Genomic DNA, 21,289 nt, shown 5'->3' on the forward strand with positions numbered 1-21,289 from the left:
TAACTGACTAAATCATACCCTTGTGGGTAATCCTTGATAAAGCCTTAATTATTCCCCTGGCCTTAAAATCCAGGCTACTCAACTCAACTTATTTTATTGCCACATTAGAGAAAGCAAAAATTTTAAAAAATGAAACATTAAAATGGCTTCCAATGTGAGAGCATAGGTAATGAAGTTAATGGGGAAAAAATCTGTAAGGTAGCAGATTCCTAGAAATTGTTTCTTTCATAGAGAAAACATGTTTATGAGTCAGGAGAGCTGAATTTTCTCAACCAGCTCTTTGCTTATCTTTTCTTGACTAAGAGTTGGGAAAAAAAAAAACCCTGGTTGAGTGTTTTGCAAAGCACTTAGTGTTGCTGGACAGCATGCAGAGGACAGTAAGATTTGTAGATTTAAAGAATCTTGGCATAGAATCCAGCTGTTCCTGGCTATGCCCCTACTATGCTGGAAGGGAAGCCTCCAGCTAGACCATATGGTCAATGTTTTGGGCTTCCTCCAACTTTCTGCTGAAATCAGAAATCCACAGACAACACACTTGGTGGCACAGTGCTCCACTGTGTGCACATATGCCAATGATCCCTAGAGAAAGCATGTTCTGTGCAAAAAGTCTGCCTTTAAGGGCAAAACTCTGTGTCACCACACATTCCAAGACTGTCCAATAATATAAAATATTGTAACTGTGGCATGGTTAATCATTAGCAGACATGCTGAAGCACTCTTCTTAGTTTTCTCCTTCAGGGAGAAAATGGGCATTCTGTGTAATTTTGCACGGAGCCCTTTCTCTTGATAATAAGAATAGCAATAAGTAGGTTCTGCGCAGAATTTTTCATAAGCAGATTTCACAGCCCTTCACAAAACCAGTCAATACCATTTGCTTTGTTTTTTGGATAACAAAGTTTCCCAGAAGGCTTATCTTGAAATTTGGAATTGAATTTAGATCTCTTGAGTCCTATTCAGCTGGCCAATTTCCTTGGCCAGGGGGCCTAGAGGAATTATATTATTTACTAGACATAACTTCAGACTCTAAAAAACATCTATCAGACCAGCTTGTTAAGAAGTCAGACTATAAGTCTACTGCAGGAAGTAATTTCAATAGGTTATTTGAATAGAACTTTCCTCAAAGGCAACCTGCAACAGAAAAGGCATGAAAATAATTTTGTTTTATAACCATATTTTTATGATTGTTTCACATCAAAAATTCCACTTCTGTCTGCCTTGAAAGCCGGTTTAACTTTGTCTGTATCAGAATGGGACAAAAACAGCCCTCAGTAATAGACCATCATTAATTTGTATGAGTCATGGAATAGTGCTGTTTTGAGACTTGGTAAAGGCTGAACTCCCAAGATCATTTTTATCATCATTTTAATTAAACTTGGTTTCAACGAACAAAGTAGCAAAAAAAGGTCAAGATAGAAAAGGTGTTGGAGCCACCGGGAATAGTTTTCCATACATAATATTCTTTAACTAGCCTAGACTACTTAAAGAACTGAAAATGAAAACTTGTATGATTTTTTCCTGTCAATTGTTTATTAAATTTCCACTTCTCCAAAATTAACCCACCTGTGTAAGACCCACTGTGATTCTGGATACCAAGACAAAGCACATCTCAGTGTCATCAACACCGAGAATGAGGTGATCCTCATCCATGGTTCAATCTTTACACTTCCATCTAAATCACTATCTTTTGAAAAAAAATGCTCCCCCTGACAAAACATCTTTAGTTGTACAACTTCCCCAAGACATGACAGAACAAACTAAGTGCTCAGCCACCCAAACTCTATGTGGATTACTTACTGTGAGAGTCTGACCTGTGAGACGCCATATCCTACATGTATATTGCAGAGAGCTAAGGCTGGCTGAATACTTGCTCTATAAACCAACAATGAATGCACAGCACATCATCTTGTGTGGCCTCACCAATATGGTTCACAAAGGGTCTCTAGAAGTATGAATGAAATCTATTTGATTTCAGTAAAGAATGATAGCTCTTGCCATAAGGTTTTTGTGGGATAAACCTGTATCACACCACCTGCTTCATTTCCAGGACAATAACTACATTACCAAAATAGTTTGGATTTCATTCTCTTCTATTCAGAAAAAAAAATAATAGTAATAAAAAAATTTATATATTAATAAAGAAAAAAACTCAACAAGCCAAGCAAATCTCTTGAAAAGTTTCTCACAGATGATAAATTTGCCTTGTGAGGAAAAAAAAAGTATATAAATAGAAAAAGATTTATTATTTTAGATCACTTTATTTGTCCTTGACTGTTTGTTTGGTAAAAAAGTCCTACCCAGGCAAAGAAAATCTTCTCTTGTATATTTTTTAAATGTCATGTTATCTTAGAAGTAATATTTTGTTTGTGTGACCTATATGAAGAGTGGATTTGCTACTGTTATCAGGTTAAAAAAATAAATTTGCAAATAAAATTAAAGGGCAAAAAAATGGTGCAAATTAAAGTCCTGAAGAAAGGTCTGGAGGTGAGATGTACTTAAAAAATACAGTTGATGGGTTTTGTATATAAAGCTTAACACCACTGTGAGGTTATGAGGATGAAATGAATGGTAATAACAACCTCATTTTCCTTTTAAGTTGAATTTATTTTTCATTACCTGGACACCTCATTACAAATAAAGTTTGCTGTAATTAAGTATGTGAAATAATCACACTGCAGATGGTTTTAGTAGGACTGTTGCTAGCCAATACAGGATATTACAGCTTCACTTTCTACTCATATGTATTGCAAAAAGGTGTCCATTATCCTCTGCATGAAGTTAGTCAAGTAAAAGGGCCATGGCAGATAGTCATGGGATAGAATAAAATGTTTGGGGCACAGCCCTCATGTAATCTGGGCTGTATCATATAACCATTCCTCAAGACAAAGTTAGTACAGACAATTTTTTAAGTACTCCATTTTAGGACAGATTTTTTTACTTCCGTCGGAACTCAGTGTTACTCACAGGCCTTGATTTCAGTTGGCGGCTGAACTAAGCAATACCCCAAAGGTAAGCAAAGTGGTGAAGAACTAACTCTATGCAGTAAAAAGTAAATTCATCAGCAATTGCACTGTATTAATATTATAATAAATTGATTCATTCAGAATCTAATCTGGACACTCTTCTGACATTGTCCATCAATCACTGGCTAAGGCTGAGGATGAATGGCAAATTAAAGATTTTACTATGCCCTAGGCATACTTTTACTCATTTTACTTTAATACCACTGTAAAGTGAACCATCTGGTTTGCTTTTAATGACTTACAGTCAGATAAAATCTCTCCAGCCTCTATCTTTCTTCTGTTCCTCCCAAATACCCCGTTCCAAACCATTTAAATACATCTGCCTGGACATGGCTGCATTACTCCTGAAGGAAGAGGTCTTTAAAGTGCACTCAGGACTGCAGCAATAATTCCTTGTATTGGACATTCTGCTTGTTGTCATATACATAATTACTTTAAAGTGAGAGCTTTTTGTGTTTTGTTTTGTTTTTTCTTAAAATTGGCCACAATCCAGAGTACCCTTCTTCTCCACAGTACCTCTGGCAGAGCCTTCCAAAATCTCCAAGGGTAGTGGCAATGGACTGTCTTTGGCACAACATCAAAGGAAAGGGAAGTGAAATCTCTGTTCAAAGTATTTTTACATTAACTTTTTATTTTTTTAATTTATTTTTGGACTGAATATATTGACAGCAGTTGTGCTCATCTCCAACAGATAGCGTTGCTTAATTTCAAAGTAATAGTCCAGGAAAATTTTACCGGGATTTTAAGAATTAAGTTGGATCCATTCTACACACTCAGGGATTCCTTCAGCAAAGCATATGGGAAGAATTTAAGGGCATCTTGCAAGTGCTTTTGCAGTAGGACTATAAACTGCCGTGGCACAGGGAACATCATCTCCCCAGGCGGGCGATGGCAGGGTCTGGCAGCCATGGCCTGTCCCACCAACCCAGATAGGAGCCACAGGTGACCAGGACAGTGCTGGGTACTGGGAACCTCCTGGGAATGGTGATGGCTGGGCAGGGCTTTTCGGACCTGGAGACTGGCCCTGCTGTGGTGTTTCTGGGACAGGGCTGTGTGGCTGACTTAGAGTCTTGTGTTCTGGGCAGGAAGACAGGGACAGCCAAGTCTGGGCAAAGAACTCGGGGCCCTTTTCTCGATGTGTTAAATTCACCTTGATATGAAACTTTATGAAACATCGGGATCAAAAATGAATAATTGAAGTGAGGTCCCATATGTTTTAATAGGTTAAGACTAACCACTAACTTTGTGTGTTTAAATGGAATACACCAGAGAGAAGTGGCTTTCTAGCACGGATATTTGTAACAAGGTTGTACTGAAAATGTAGTTTTACAGCTGTGGTAATTAAATTCCAAAAAATTGAAATTGCAGGCCGTGACTATTCTCCAGAGTTAAATAACACCCCTCCTCTACCTCATTCTGTAACACTGATTTAAACAGCATAGTTAATCTCATTTATGAAGTGGCTTTAGGTTATGAAAGACAGCTGTAAATTGCAGTTTAGCTCCCACTAATGTCATATTGCTGGTTACGATACCTGGCAATTCAGTTGGTAAAATGGTTTTCTATTCACTCTACAGACCAAGTTCCTTTCCCTTTGGTGAATATTACACGCTTGTCACTGAATTTCAGAGCAGTTACTGAATCTCTGCAAAGATCAAAGTCAATTGACCTTGAGATGTACACACTGAACCATCAACCTACAATTATGCACAAATAACCCGCCTGTTATGTCTTATTACTTGTTTGCGTTTTAAAGAGTGACTAGATATTCTGGGGTTGGTGTGGTCCCATTTTTGTCTCCTAACACATTAATGAAATAGAGATCAACTATTAAAATAGAAAGCAAGCTAACTAACAAAGAGAATCATGGTTTTACTCCTGAGAATATTCATAGCACGTGATTTTGCTCCAAATTTACTACATCCAAACACCAAAATACTGTCTATTAATGAACAAATACAACCACGTGTATTGCTTGAGGTTACACAGTGCAATACTAAAGCATTTAGAAAAAACAAAGCATACAAAAAGAGACTGCTAATACTGTAATAGTAAAAGCAATAACAACCTTGAACTCTTCCTTGGCTCCCTGGTGCTCTTTACCCCTATAGCATCAACAAAACCCCTCAATTACTATGATACCCAAGTCCTTTAGTATCATCAAATAATCAGCACCAAACTTTTCACTCTATTTGGTGACTCTCTGTCAAAAGGAAAATGTCACTGTATTTGCACATTAGGAAATAAGTATTTATGTGTATTTTGGTGAAGTTTAAGTACACGCTTCTTTCTAATGCACAAAAAATAACCCCAAAAAATCTGGGTTTCATATACCTCCATATATATCACGTATCATCAGGGCACAAAATATATCACGTATCATCAGGGCAAACACCTACACAAATAATTTATTTCAAGACATAAAACATCCTTTCTTCCAGAAGATATTCCAGAATGCCCACAAAGAGATCCAGCATCTCCAGAAATGCCAGATTTCCTATGGATGGGTGTGCCACGTTCTTTTGGTCTCAAGCATGCTAAGCTCTGAATCCTTCCATACACCACATAACCCATCTAACTCAGCCCTAAGCCAAAGCCTTCTGTCTCTCTCGTATCGCTCACCGCACTGCATGGTGCTGGATACTTCCTGCTCATAAATCCTTGTCCTTAAATCCTCTAGACACTGCAAAATGGTGCCACTTCTCATGTTCCTTACATGCTTCCTGAAGAAGAACCACCATGGGCCACAGTTGTTGCTGGTTTATACATGTATCTATGGAACACCCATCTGACCAGTCAGTCAAGGCAAAAAGTAGGTTTATTTGCCTGATGTAGCTACTGTTCTTCAGACTGTACATGAGATTAATGATTTTGACACCTTTATTCCTCTCTAAAATTAAACTCAAATAAGTTAATGGACTATAGAGCTATTTGGACGAGGCCAATGGGCAGAGATAGACTAGACTGCTAGTCTAGACTGCTCATCAGGCTGCTGAACCTGATGATTAGATGGCTATTTACTTAAAAATATTTTTGAAGACAATGGGAGAAAGATTCTACAGTGATTCCCAATCTTCTTAGTGCTTACAGAAACTAGAAGAGAAGATTCCTTTCCGTTCTTAAATTAAACAATTTGAAGATTATAATAAGATTTATACTCTATAGCCTCAAAAATCAAGAGACAAACTTTGAAGCAAGATTCCAACACTGCCATTTTCAAAGAAAATAAAACAAACAAACAAAAAAAAAAAAAATTACAAGATTATAAGAAAGGCAAACAGACCCTGTGCTAGCAGATCACAGCACCATGATGCCTGATGTTAGGAGTACTGGTTTCACACAGGGGCTGTGTTTAAACTGCTACTGTAGGTACTTAAAGTAAATCCACTGTCTTGTGTATCTCCTCACTAACCTAATACCTGCTGTCCCAAGCCATCAGCAGTCTTCATTTTTCATCATTTTCTTGCCCTTACAGATGTCACAGTTTATGGAGTAACTGAATTGTTTAACTGTAGTGATTGGTTTAGTATGGTAAGTAAAGTTTCTATACCATAGTTAGTACAATAAACCTGAATATGGTTCTGTGACTGATTCCTGAGGGTTTGAATTTATTAATATAGTTTTATCTTGCTTGGCTCTCATTGCACCTAGGAAAGAAAAAGCTGCAATGGGTTCAAAGTTCCTCTTTGAAGAAAAAGTTGTTCTGGAGAGTAGATAAGGTCTGATTTCACAAACTAGATGTGCTGTTCTTGTGCCAGCATTATGTTTCTGTTTTTAAGAGCCTCCTCCCACATACATACATTCTTCCCCACCTTGCATTTACAGATAATAATTCCATATGCTCTTTTGTTTACGTTTTGGTTTTGGGTTTTTTTTTTTTTTTTTTTTTTTTGGTTAGACTCCCAGCCTATATACAGCATTTGCTTGCAAAATAGGCACTTCGAGTACTCAGCTGAAAACCTGTTTACAACCTCAGTATCTTGTTTTCAAGTCAAGTGGATTCCAAAAAGAGCCAGTGAAGAAAAGGCCAGATATGAAGGGCTGATGCTTGTAGCTGTTTTCTGTAATTGCTGCATTTCAATTGGCCTTTCTTCTATACAAACGGACATAGATCTCAGAACAGCAATTTTTCTATTTGCGTTAGAAATGAGTACAAAAATTTGCTATTTTCATTGCTATATCAAACTAGTTCTTCCAGACAAAAGCATTCCGTTTTCTTTTCCTTCTTCTGTTCCTTCCTCTTCCATTTTATGACCATGCATTATCTATTATAATTTTTTATTAATAACTTGTATTTCATAAACGTTGCATTTTTCCCTATTTCTATTCCTTCCATTTTCAATAACTCTCTTTCTCTACTCTAGTATATTGTCATAATAAAGGGTAAGACTGAAATAAAAAATCATAGAGTCACTGAATATGTTGAGTTGGAAGGGGTTTATCAAGATCATCGAGAAGTCCAAATCCTGATTGAAAACATTAAATCTATAAAAATTAATGAAATAAAACACTGAAGAATTACTGAGGTTATAGGTAGTTTCTGCATTTTAGAGTGTTGGCTTCTTTGAAGTTATTGAAAAATATACAATGTCTATTTGATTGTGCTTACGTTTTTATCCATAAGATTTAGTATGGCACACTCAAGAATACCTCAAAACCTGGCTCATTCAGCTGCGGAATCCATAGCAGCTTGCATTTTCATAGAAAGAAAATATATGCAAGATACCTTGTTTACAAAAAGTGTATCAACCCTGGTTGCATTCAAACAGGCAGATAAACAGAAAATCTCAGTAAATATTGAACTAATAATAAGAAAAAAATGGTAAAGGATATGAGAATTCAATATTTGAACTATTAAATTTAAAACAAATGCTTTATTAAGATAACCACCTCAGTGCATAACATGCAAAGGGTAAACCAAAAAAATTCTCCAGCGATAACCTTTAACCTAAGTACTGGCTTTTTAAAAGAAAACAAAACAGAAAGCAGCCATGAGATTCAAGAACAACAGCAAAAAAGCTAAAATTGCGCCCACTGGAAATAGAGGAAAAAACTATAAGCATTCAGAAACAGCACAATCAACTGCAAAACATACTGTCCTGATATTAAGAATTGCAGGAGAATTTGAAAAAAAATATCACTGTGATGATGTCTTTCTCTTTCTTGAGAGTATCGAAATGTCAGTGAACTTTCTCATTCATTCGCAAAAGTAGCAGTGACAATGTGTTCCCTGTAAATGAATGACACCAGAAGAGGCTAAAACCAGTTTTATAGAGATGAACAAATTCAGAAAATGAACAGATCAAAAAGCACTAAGTGTATTTCAAGATTCAAGAAGCAACCAGGTACTCAAAAGGCAAAAGGAGTATAAAAGATGGTGGCATCTGAGTTCAAAACAAATAAGACACAGAAAAGTCACCATAATAAGAATAGAGGGTGCTGGAGTGAAAAAAATGAATAAGAAATATAAAGGGCAATGAAATAAGAATTTGTCATTAGATCAGAGACAAGATGTAACACGTTCTCTCACTTTGGAACCTCAGGCTCACACCCTTCAGGCAGGCTGGAAGGTCCAGGCAGACTGGAAAGTCTCTTTCTGTGAAGGCCATATGGGAGGCCACATGGCACAGAGACTACAATTTGGCTGATGTTGAGATCCTTGGTCTAAGGAATATCAGCCAAAGTGTAGTTGGGAATCTGTTGTTCTGTTTTAAATGTATGGAGCTAAGAATAAATACCCATACTCTGGTGACTCACACTTTTATTACACACCCTTCAAAATCACAAATGGGTTTTCTATCCTGAAGTGCAAACATGCAGCCAGAGCTAATCAGCTTTGCAAAATTCAACTGGAATATGTCAATCCTTTCAACATTGCCTGGGACCTCTCAAGTCTTCTCCCTCTTGGGTTCCCCAGCTGCTTCTGCTCCTTGTGATTAAACAGGGGCAGTGGCACAAGAGCTTTTCTCCTGTGCTGCAGTACACCAAACACCAAACTTATTCTGACGGCCCTTCTCTCTAGGGGCAACTGATGATCAGATCTTAATGAATATCTGGAAAAGCTGCAAACTAGGTAAAGGGATCTCTGTGTTCTCTTGAGCTGAGTGCTCCTTAGCACATCTGTGGTAATGCACTTTATTTGTTCCTCTTCCTATTATCTCTAAGCCAAATTATAGCAGGAATTTGCAAAGTTTGCCCTTACAAAGACAAATAGGTCTTTAATTTGTAAGGAACAAGAGACCATGGTGTCAAGTCTGATCTCTATACATAGGGGCTCTTGAGTTTCAGGTCCTTTTATCAAACTTCTTGCTTTTCTTTGAACTGCTTTATAACACTAGAAAGAAGCAGTCTTCCTTTCAGATCTAAGGAACTCAAAACAATTCTGAGTCTGAGTAATAACTGACCTCTTACTTAAAAAAAAAAAAAAAAAGAATCCATGGTTATATACTGAATTTTCCTAGTTTTACTTAGAGCAGTTAGGTTTCATTATGCCTTTGAAAGATCAAAGAGCTCTCTTCAGCTAAACAGCAGTGATGGTAACAATAGAGCATCATACAGACTTCTGCAATTACCCTCACAAAAGCATGAAGATCTTCTTCTTCTCTCAAGAAAAGCCAAGGTAGTTTAAAATCCCTGTTTTATGCTTTTGGTCCACCTATTTAAACATAATTCTATTTAAGCAAGAATTCTAAGGACCTGGTAGACACAAGGATTTGCTTTCGTTGAGATATTGGCATTAACTTACTAAAAAGTATAAATGGCTTAGCCAACTCCAAACTTCTCACAACCTAGCTCAGGTACTAGGAAAACTGTCTTTAACAGCTGAGAAAAATATTAGAAAAGATTTTAAGAAGATTTTATCTAGTGTATACAATTCAGTGATCAGGAATGAAAATTCAAGCCTCTGAATTCTTGAAAGAGCTGTATTAGTCATTTTAAGAGACAGACTCTGCTAGCACTGCAAATCTACCACATTAACTGGACAGTCAGTCATTGGCTTCAAGTGTTGAGTCTTAAAGACTAAATGGGAAACTTAGTTTGAGTCATCACTGACGATTTTCTTGGTATACAAAAAAAATACAAACAAGGAGTGAAGCACCTTTAAGAGTATCTCTTTGACAAAACCACAAGATATGTAAGGGAAAGACAGGCTTGTAGCTGCAAAAACACTGTCAAGTTTTAATATGGCCTTTGTCACACTCTTCCTGTCTGATCTTAGACAGATAACTGTTTGATGGGTCTACATTCTCTCTCCAGTAAAATGTTAACAATGCCCAGTTCTGTATGTAATGATTATAACATGATTTGAGAATCTTGGGTATAATTTGTTCTGTGTTTATGGAAAGACTGAGTACCATTTAACAGGAATCAAGAATAGCAAGACTGTGGCTTTGCCACAGCTTGCTGTATTTACAGGGTGGGATGGATGGCCTTTCCTTAATGCAGCTGCAATGGCAGAAAATCTATTTGTTCTCAGGTTTTTGTTATTATCCCCCAGCTGAAGGTTATTGTCACCAAAAGTCTGGATGGGTAGGTAAGGGGATTTCTGCATTCTGAGGTACTACCACCCGAAGTATTATCCGAAGTAGCATTTTGAGTATCTTAAAAATTCCTTGAAAGGAATATATGTGTTTTCGTATGAGAGGTTAAAGAAAATTAAGCGCCTGGCTTGTAATGACATTCAGTGGGAACACAATGAGTTCATAAAGGGATGCATGCTTAAGCCCCATTTTTCAATTAGAACTGTGCCTACAATTCAAGAGCACTAACTTTCTTTACGGTTTTTTTCCAAGTCAGAGGAAATGAATTCCAGTATCCTGATATCCTTCCACTGATTATAATGGGACTTCTGTCCTTACTGCATTAGTCACTTAGAAAAGGGAATTCATAAAGTGGAAGACTACAGCAGGCATCCTCTTGAGATTAGGAGAAATTTTATTTTTTTTTAAAGAGTACATTAAGCAAACATGCACTTTCATAATAATTTCAGTATATGCGCCTTAGTCTTTAAATTATGTGATGTGTATATTTAGTAAAATAGGTCTATATCATACGTCCAGCTTTATTTATCTTTGATTTCTCTGAGAATTTACCCAGAGACAGTTGATTACTCTTTATCAGTGGTCAGAATTATCTGTTTAATCACTGACAAAATATTTTCTTTGGAGTCTGAACTTTCAAAAATGCTTCATAATTAAATTGTAAGCAAATACAGCACCTTAATTGAGGTATAGGAGCACACCCATTTCTAATTCTGTGAAAACCTCTACTCTCCTGTGGGGGTAGGGGAGAATCTGCCTGAAAGATGAGCAGCAAAACAAAACAAAAGGAAAAAAAAAACCCAAAAAACCAAAACAAACCAAATACCTTGGCCTAATATCCAGAAATGTTTTTACTGGGATATAGTTGAATAAAACATCAGGCTTCTTCAGCAAGTAACAGCTTCTGACTAGTCCCTGATGGATGCGCTTGAAAGCAAATGCTCATCCTTTGCTTACTGACTAAGGTGACCCTTTGATATTCTGAGTGCTTGATGCTGACAATCAAACCCTGAAATGTGTGTATGAATTTTAGATGCTGTATAAAAGTGTGTGTGTCAGGGAGGAAGAAGGGGGATGGAGCAGGGAGGATACAGACAAACGCTAAAACAAATGAGAACCCACGTTCAGATTTAAATGACGACTTAACAAAAAGGATACTAATTCATATCCACAAGTTTAATTGAGTCTTTAATCTGTTTTCATGCCCCTATAATTTAGTTCTATTGGTCAGAAGCTGGGAAAAGAAGAAATATTACCATTCTATCATGTTCTCCAACTTTGTTTCTAAACAGAAGTTTGTGTTATATAACCAGATAATCAAGGGTTTGTGAGACAGTAGATACAATATAAAGGGTCACACATTTATCTCTCAATAGGATCTTTTTGAGGAAGACTCCTCAACCAGAAAAATGTTTATGGGAAATGTTAGGCAAGTCTGCCATTGAGTAGACTTTTCTTTCAAATAAGTATTCCTCAAAGCACCATTAGTGAGGCTGTGAAGGAACAGCTCACATGACCTGAATGCTGTAGCAGAATGTGGATCCTTACAGGGGCCAGGTCACAAAGGCAAGGAGGTGGATTACCAAATAATCAGCACATGTAGCTGGAGCTTTGCTTTGGAACAGGTGACAAATCAGTTGAGATCCTGAGGATAAGAGGACAAGCCAACACAAGACATCACATTAGGTATCTGCCACAGACTGCCTGCTCAAGGAGATGAAGCAGATGCAGCCTTCTTTAGACAGATGGAGGAAACCCTGTGATTGCAGGTCATAGTACTCTTGGGGGACTTTAATCATTCTTATGTTTGCTGGAAGGGCAATATGTCTGTGTGCAAGCAACCCAGGTTTCTGCAGAATGTCCTAAGACAACTTCTTCACCTAGGTGATTGATGAGTTGACCAGAGGGTGTGTTATGCTGGACCCATTCGTCATGAAAAAAGGAGAAGTGCTCAGGGATATGGAACGGCACTTTGCCCACAGGTCCCAAAGAGCCTTGAGTCAGGCAGAAAATTCTGGTAGAGTGAAACATTATCCACAGCAGACAAAAACCAATAAATCAGGAGCCTTTTAAGTAAATTGGACACACTAAGTTCCATAAAAAAAAATAAAAAATGGATGCATCTAAGGACAGTGACAATGATGAAATGTTTCTTTCTATAATGTCTGAAAAGCCATAGTCTTTGGGGAAGGTACTTAAATTCTGAAAATAGGGAAAGTCACATCAATTCAGGTTCAAGATCCAGCATAGCCTGTCTAGGATCGCATATTAATTTTGACTGGAGAACCTGGAATTCTTTTGGTGAGAATACTTGTGTCTATGCTCTCCTAATTATATAATATCTAGTATTCATGAAAGGAAAGAATTCTCTCTGAAGCACATATAATTGCTGTGATACTATCAGTCTAAAAATTCTAAAAGAAATTGTTCATAAAATATTTCTGTAGGTAAAATAACAGATATTTATAAGGTGAATGGTGCAGATCCTGACAGTATATACCTGCATGAGGGTCAAGCTCACCTGAGTTTACAAATACCACAAATATACATGCAAGAGTTTTCTTGCAAAGGCATTAACTCTTTGCTTTCAACACCTTTGGTAGTTATTCCCAAGACGTGGGTTATGTTATTCCCACTCTGTGAGTAATTTTAGCCATTGTAAGCATTAACTGTGCTTTAAGCAACTGACCTGAAATGTGTAAAACTACTCTAAGTGGAAAGGAACTATGAATAAATGCTCTTACACCTCAGTTTGCATGCCCTTTAAATCCTCTGCCAGTGCTCCGATCATCTTGATTGCAAGGGCTATGAGATACAAGGAAGTATGTCAAAGAGCCAAATGTACACATATGTTGTTTGGTTCTGTCTTTTGAGGAGAACCTGACTTTTCACTAATGACAACATGATGCTTGACACAAAAATTATACAAATTACTTGACTGAACTTGATGTTGCCTTCCAACATGAAGATATAGAATGGGCAGAGATGACCAATATGCTAAAGATGGGTAATGATCATTATGTGAGCCTGTTCAACACATTAAAACCTTCTTTGTTCCAGCAGACATCTAATGTGAAACATCACTTCACGTTTCACAAAGAGACAAAGTATGAAATAATGCCAGAGGGACAACATTCCTATAAAGAGAGGCCATTTCAGCTGAGCTCTCCAGGAGCCCTGCCCTGTACCACATGGCATAAGCAAGCTGGGGATAGAAGGACTGCAGTCTTCATCAAATGATTCAACTTCAAAATAAACAACTCTGTCAAGAAAACACTGGGAATTATAACTGTAACATAAACATTTGCTTATGTTTCCCTCTTGTCCTTTAATGCAAGTTTTTAACTCCCAGCTCACTCAGTATTTTTTTTTCTTTACAACCTTTGTTTTTCTGTTTGGGAGGGTTTGTTTTTTTTTTTTTAATGAAATTAGAAGACAGGAGAGAAAGGACTGATTTTTTTTTTCCTTCTCTTTTTCTTTCAGAGGGTAATTCTTTCCTTTCCTTCATCTGCCACCTCAGACTTTCATGACAACTACAAGCTTCACTGCATCTTGAAGTACTTGCAAGTGCATGCTGAGGCTTCTTTCACCCTATTAATGGTGAAAGCAAGCCACAGTCTGCATTAGCACATACGGATCAACAGTAGGCATTCACATCACAACACATTTTCAGTTTGTGTTTTGAAATGTTACACTGACTGGCCTCAGCTCTCAACCTGCTGCTGCCCCACTGTGAACTGATGTTCACCAGTGAGGGAAATGGCAGCAAAAGAAAAGGGAGGCACAGACAATATATTTAATTTAATAAAGAGATTTCTCTAAGCTTTATGGTTTACTATATTTGGTAAGCCAACTGTAAACAACAAATGGTGGAGTAAAAATGGTTGTCTTAGGCCTGAAAGAGGGATTTTTTTTATTAGCTGTCCCTAGCCTTCAGAATTTATATTCATGATGTTGCAGCTTCATAATGAGAATGCTACTGTGCTAAACAAACAAATAAGAAAATAGTAATTGCAGCTCCAAATAACAGCGATCTAAATAATCCATAATCAAGCATGAAGTTCACATGTAGTCTCTCCCTAGAGAGAAAGATTAGTATGTTCAGCTGTGTTTCTATAGCTGGAAGTCTAGGGACACACAATTCAGGACTATGTGCAGAGAGCTAACAAGAGTAGAAGGGGATAATCTGTGAAAAAATGTGATCCAAAATATAAATACTGGTATGAATGGGTAATTAGCATGTGGAAAACAAAATTGTTTTGTTTGGGACACAAAAATGAAAAATAAGAATTAACAGAAATATTGTCTTGAAGGTCCCAGGATTGCTTGCTTCTGTGGGTGGAATGGAAAGAAGGGGAGGAGGTTCTGTATCGTTACACTGTAAGTACCATCATGTGCCATAATGTAGGAAATGTGGTTTGTTTGAAACAGATGGTTGTAAGACTCTTATATTGTGTAATATATTTGGATACAAGGATGATGCCAAGTAGATTCACAATTACGATGATCATAAACATTAACCATGCTGTATTTCCTGCCTTTTCATTTTCTGAATAACATCCTTGCCCATCCCATCCGTTGCTCATTATCTCCTTTCTTAGCCCCCGTGTGATGGTTCAAAACCTGCAAGCTGCTTCTAGATTGTCATCCTGGGCCTCTCTAACCTCCCAACTGTCCCTCATTACAGAGTTATCTCTATTCCGCAGGGACTGACAGTACAGAGAACTTCTATCAGTGCCAGTAAATCTTTCAAAGAGGAATACAAGACAAGTGTGTGTATGTGTGTGCAATTCAATACAGAAATGAAGGGCACTTGGGAAAGTCAAGTGGTGGAACACAAAATATGACTGATGGATGAGGAATAATGGAAGCGCAGGTGCGCCACAGCATTTGTTCTACTTTTTAAGAGAATGACAAGTACTCGGCCTATTGAAGAGGGAGGCAGGTGACCTAATCATATAAACTGGAGTGGGAGGGGAGGAGGGAGGGATTGGGGGGGAAAGGGCCTAAGAATTCTGGGGTTTTTTTGTTTTCCAATCTCGGTTTTGAAATCTGTGACTTTTAGCTGTGCAGAAGGCCACTTAACCTACCTGTACATCAGTTTTGTCACATGCAAAAGGTTGGTCCTAATGCTTACAGTTCTTCTGGATGCAGAATGCAAAATCTAGACCCTGAGAGAGGCTATTCTAATAATCAAAAATGAATGGAAAATTGCTTTGAGATACTCTCTCAAGGGTAACTTTTAACTTTAGGAATTGCAAAAATAACTAATAGTCACAGTGCTTGGAACAGGAAACTGAAGGCAGCAAGCATGCATTGTAGTGCAAGTTACAAGGCAAAGAAAACAAATACTAAGCAAGCATCTGCCAATAAAGGTGCATAAAGGATGTTAAAAGTGCAGATAGGGGAGTCATTTTAGTTTGAGTTTTCACATCTTGCTTTTTTTGGGAATTAAAATCTTAGTAAGTACAGAATACTAGCGCACTAAAATCTGAGAAAGTAAAGATTTCTCTTGCTAGTTATCATGCCATCCAATTAAGATATGATACCCTTTAACCATTGGAGTAATGTTACCCATTACTTCTTAAAATGCTGAAAAGGCATGGACTGTATTATATGACAGTAATTTTCTTTGTTTGAATAGCCCCTTGTGTGTGCTCACAGCCAGATAATTTTGCCTCAGTATGTTGCTTGGTCCCTCTATTTGCAATGGCTTGGAGAGATTCTGCCTTTTGTTTCATTTGCTTCTGCTGAAATACACTGCTGTGCTTGCCTTCAGAATAGCTGTAGCCAGAAGTAAAGTCAGACAAAAGAAAGAAAAACACTGCTGAAACTATACTCTGATAAAATTTAGTTCATCCCCTCCTCAAAAGCAGGGTCAACAGTACCTTAAATCATTCCTTGACAGAGGGGAATTAATCTCTCCAAGAGGTTCTTTCAACACCAAACAAAAAGATTCTGGGTTTGCCTAGAGTAACACAGTATCCTTTTTGCTTTGCCAAGCCACATACCAGCAGGAGTTTGACTTTATCTTCCTTGAAAAATGGAGTTGTCAGCAGAGGTTGATTGTTTATGATGGGTTGTACAGGTAGTAACATCAGATAGCTTCCAGGCGAGCATACTGCATGAACTATATGAACATCAATAAGACACAGCAAAAATGAAAAGTATGTCTGGAAGTTTCCTTTTAGTGCCAGCCAGACAGATTGTTACAAAACCATTCCACAGTTGTGCCTGTTGTTACCAGGAAAGCAAGCTGGTCCTTTCCATTGAAGACTGCCAGAAGCTGCTCCTGGGCTAATGAGTAAGATCTAAAACTTGTTCAGCTCTTTCTTTAGTCTTAAAGAAAGTGGAATCCTATCCCTTTATGTAACAATGATTCTAGACTTGTGCTCTAAACTCAGTGATGGATGCCAGTACATGGATTTTATGTAGCCAGTGGGACCCCCATGTCAAAGCTGTCAAGTGAATACAAATAGTAACTATACCTGTGAGTATAATCTTGGAACAGGGCATGGTTTTTTTTGTTGTTGTTGTTGTTGTTTTTACCCCTGGAATACAATAAGATCTCTAGGAAACACAGTGTATATTTTTATATACAGTTGCACTACCACTTCATTGTTTACCTGTGATTTAAAGCTGAATTCATCTCAGCCCTTTCAAATTGTACTAAGCAGCCACACAGTACAACCAGATCTCTTTTAAAACTCAACTCAGATGTTGCAAATTTTGGCTAGGTAGTGGTGCTAGACACTTCTCTACTTTGATGCTCATGTACTTCTTCTATTTTATTTTTGGATTTAGTCCCTGCCAAGAGCTGCAATTTCTGAACCAGAAGAAAAGATATCTTCAGGTTAAAATGTCACTGGGCCCATCAGTCACACTTCAATGCATAGCTATAGTTCACAAGTTATTCAGCAGTGCAATGAATAATTCCAGTCTAGAACTTTTCTTCAAGTTCCTTATTATTAGGTCTGAGACTAGAGTGACTGGAGGCGTGAATTTCATCTCTTTTTAAAAAGGCTTTATTTCACAAATATACAGGAATGAAATTCAGGAATACAAGGATGGGTAATAAAGCCATCGATCTGGTGTCAGCGCCACAGCAAACATCAACTTGCATTTATAACACTGCAAGTGTCTTCTTGGCAGCTGCATATCCTTGTCCAGTGAGCTACAGCTGCATGTTCAGGCTGACAATGAAGTGTATGGAATATAAAACAGGGGAACACTTTTTAATGGCTAACAGTACCCACAGCAACCAAAGAAAAAGGTTTCATATGTGCTTGGACAATTAACTCCTAAATGATGGAAAGCTCTGGGTTCAATGAATAAAGAGTATACAGGGTATAGACAACAAGAGTGCTCTGATCTGCGGCTCAGCATTGTCTTCAGTACTGCCTTGAGCTCTGTCTTCAGAGACAACCTTTCTCTTCTATTATCCCAAACCTGAATTCATCCCCTTTCACTGTTCTTTTCCTACTCTCTAAAACTACCATGATGCAAATGTGTTTTTTGTAGTTTAAACAGTTACAGGATTTTACAACTGTAATTTGGGCAGCTCATACAAATAATGTTGTTTTTTAGAATCTTTCACAACAGACTTCTTACATCTCAAATTTTGATGTAGCTGTTTGGATTAAACAGATGTTAAAAAAAATGAAGAGGTAAAAGCGAAACTAACATGAGTAAAGGATTTTTTTTTTGTAGCTTATATAGAATCTTTTCTTTTTATGGTTATGATGTTAATGCCCACCAGCTTTAACCACTAAACACAAAAACCCCAGAAACTTCATGTCTGCCTGTTTATACAGTAAGGCATAAGCACAATTCCCTTTTATATTTATATATTGCTATTGTTTTAAAAGATTTTGCTGTTCACATTTCTTCTTTATATTCCTACCACTTTTGAGTCCATATTTAAGGTTAACATTTAGTCTTTTGAGAAAAAAAAAAAAAAGAAAAAAAAGAAAAAGCTTTATAAAAATGTTCATAATCCTCATTTGCCCACATCAATCAAGTTTAATTGCTCAGATAAATTGCCTAGTTACCTCAGTTTGGAGACATTTAGATGTTTCTATCATTTCCCCTCACACCAATCCTCAAATTTAATAATAAAAGGCTGCTCTTGTATGCCTCTTGGCTAATTGTTCAGTTAAAAGAGTGTGAGCAGTTCTGGCATTTGAAAGATGTGTGAAAGGCCACTTGTGAATGGCTTAGGAACACAAAATCAATGACATTTATACATTATGTGTGGTTTCTATGCTTTACAACAGAAAGTGTAATAAAGTACAAATAGGTGGAAGAAAAACTTTTTAAAATAACATACTATTTTTTTCTCTCTCTGACTCCTGTTGAAATTGTCTTGGTTTTCTGGTCCAACTAGACTTTTTCCTAACTGTCTCTCAGCAAACTTATCCTGCAGGAATATTCACTTCCCCATCAGTCTCTCTGAAGTCAATAGCTTGTACTCTATTAGTGTCAAAATTCACAGTGACAATGAGAGACTGTAGGATCATCTCAGGATCATATGCTTTGTCTTTGAACAAAAAGATCCCCATTGTCCTGACCACCCTCAGCAGACTATGAAACAGGAGAGTGTGTGGAGGACTTTTTCAGTTTGCTGCCTTTTTTTCATACTTGTCTCTGTGTTTCATACCTGTCATTTCTTTTCTTTCACTGTCTCATCTTCTCTTTTTGGTTTTGCTCTCTTTAGGTAAACTTTCTCCCAACTCATATTCTCTACCCCCATTTACTGTCATTTCCCCCTCCTTTCCATCTTGATTCCTCTTTGTAAAGCTTCCATTCCTTCCATCTCTGTCTTTCTAGTTCTTTCCTCTTACTCTCCTCTGTTTTGGTATCTTTTCTCACCCACTTATCTTCCTTCTCTACTTCTCCTCTCTGAGGACTCTCTGCCTTTGGCCTTTTCCTGTAGATTGGGCTCTATAGTACCTTTCATGAATGCTGATTATCCTGGCTGGAGTTCTGTGAGTATTACACCAGCTGAGTAGCTCTTCATTTGAATCATGCCTTGCAGCCATTTAGCAGGAAAGGAGTGTCGCATCCAACTTTGACTGACAGCTGACTGGCAGGCAAGAAAAGCAGCCACCATCTCTCATGGGAATGCTCAGAAGCTTGCAGAGGGAGATAAAATGTCAAACTACTGTGATCCGCAGCTTTTGCTAAGAGGCTTGAGAGATCAAACTAGATCAGATACAAGCCCATTTTAGTTTGGAAAACCAAGCTGTATTGTTTCTGCTTTGAATGTCATCATCTGCAGCACAATTTCTGCATTCTGCAAGACATTCCTATAAACTGTAGTACCTTGGGCAGTATAGACTCTCTTTAAGGTCTTAACACAGGTGCATTAACTCTACACTTCACATCAATTTTGTGACTTACATGGGGGTCTGCTGCTCAGGGAGGCGGACATTCTCAGAGCTAAGCTGTGACTCTTCTTTTTAAATTTTTTTTGACCTTTTCCCAACTGACAGAATGCTTTGAGATTAGAAATTTACAGCTGCCTCTTGCTTCTTAGTATACATGCACAGTGTGCTTCACCATGCTTTGGAGCAGCATGGCTGGTGGTGTGAAGGTCATGTCACACAGTCCTCAGTGACACCACGAAACCTCATCAGAAAATGGCTGCAGCATTGTTGTGTGCAGTGGGTAGTAAAAAGGGAAACAATTACCTCTTGCTAGGCAGAGAGAATCCTCACCAAAAATGTAGGTACTGTGAATCCTAGCTTATATCTAAACCTCTCCTGGTTTATATAGCTTAACTGTAGCAAAATTAATGAACATGAGGGAAAACACATATCCCAGTTTAAAGCTAAAACTCTGGCCTATAATTAAACTGCATTATTTTCAGACACAAAATAAAATGCAAAATCTTTAATAGAATTGCCAGTGATTTGCCATGGGACTTCCTGGTTAAATGAAGACTTGTTGGTTACAATCTGAAGCTGAAGCACACTAACTCTTCCACTGAATCACTCCTCAGCAGAAGGTAAGCACACAGGGAACACAAACTAGAAGTTGTAGCAGACACTGTTCTTCCCTACTTGCTACTGCTGGCTTTCTAGTACTTCTAAAATCAAAACATAGATGCATATGGAAGAAACTTACCTTGCCAACATATTGGTAGTCAGTTCCTGTGTATTCCTCCAATAAAAAGAACTGATTCCACATCCAGCTCCTTTTGGAACGATGGAGGTCTTGCCTGCTGTTTCCAGACAGCACCAAAACCTTTTCTTTTTCTGGAAAGCCACTAGTCCTTTCGGATAATGGAGTTGAGAAACTTTGGTGGGGCTGACCAGCCCAAAACAGCAGCCAGAAGCAATGGTAAGTTCTCATCACGGCAACACAACAAGGCCTAAATAATGATTTTTTGTCTTGTCCTCAAATTAACCTACTTTACTGCACTAAATCCAGTCTCATGCCGTCTTCCTTCTTTAAATAGTCTTTGCAGTCTCAAAGGATCTCTGAAAAGAAAAATAACAACTTTTTTAGCATTTCCAAAGGTACTTAGCTGTCATCACTGCAGCAAGTAAGCCCACAAAGAAAACGAGCAATAATGATTGTTGAAAACCCGGGCTGTTTCTGATTCAAAATGTTGCAAATGGTCCTTCAAATGATCTGAGTGAAACTATATCAAATTTAGGGAAGGAGTCATGATGTTTGGCTTTAGGGTTTGTGTGGGTCCCCTTTAACCCCATTTGCTTCCCT

General features: G+C 37.7%; 1 protein-coding gene across 5 annotated transcripts in view; it reads right to left on the bottom strand.

Annotated features, from left to right (window-relative positions):
• LOC310908507 (cadherin-6) overlaps positions 1 to 21,289 on the bottom strand; it is a 103,615-nt gene that overhangs the window by 24,297 nt on the left and 58,029 nt on the right. For all 5 annotated transcript variants that reach the window (XM_083859612.1, XM_083859614.1, XM_083859611.1 and 2 more), the window contains exon 2: positions 20,690 to 21,045. In XM_083859612.1, the coding sequence (XP_083715738.1) occupies positions 20,690 to 20,917 (228 nt within the window). In that variant the 5' untranslated portion in view covers positions 20,918 to 21,045. The remainder of the gene's footprint in view (positions 1 to 20,689; positions 21,046 to 21,289) is intronic.

The sequence above is a fragment of the Zosterops lateralis genome, assembly GCF_965231275.1.
Source record: "Zosterops lateralis genome assembly, chromosome: 1".
NCBI lineage: Eukaryota > Metazoa > Chordata > Aves > Passeriformes > Zosteropidae > Zosterops > Zosterops lateralis.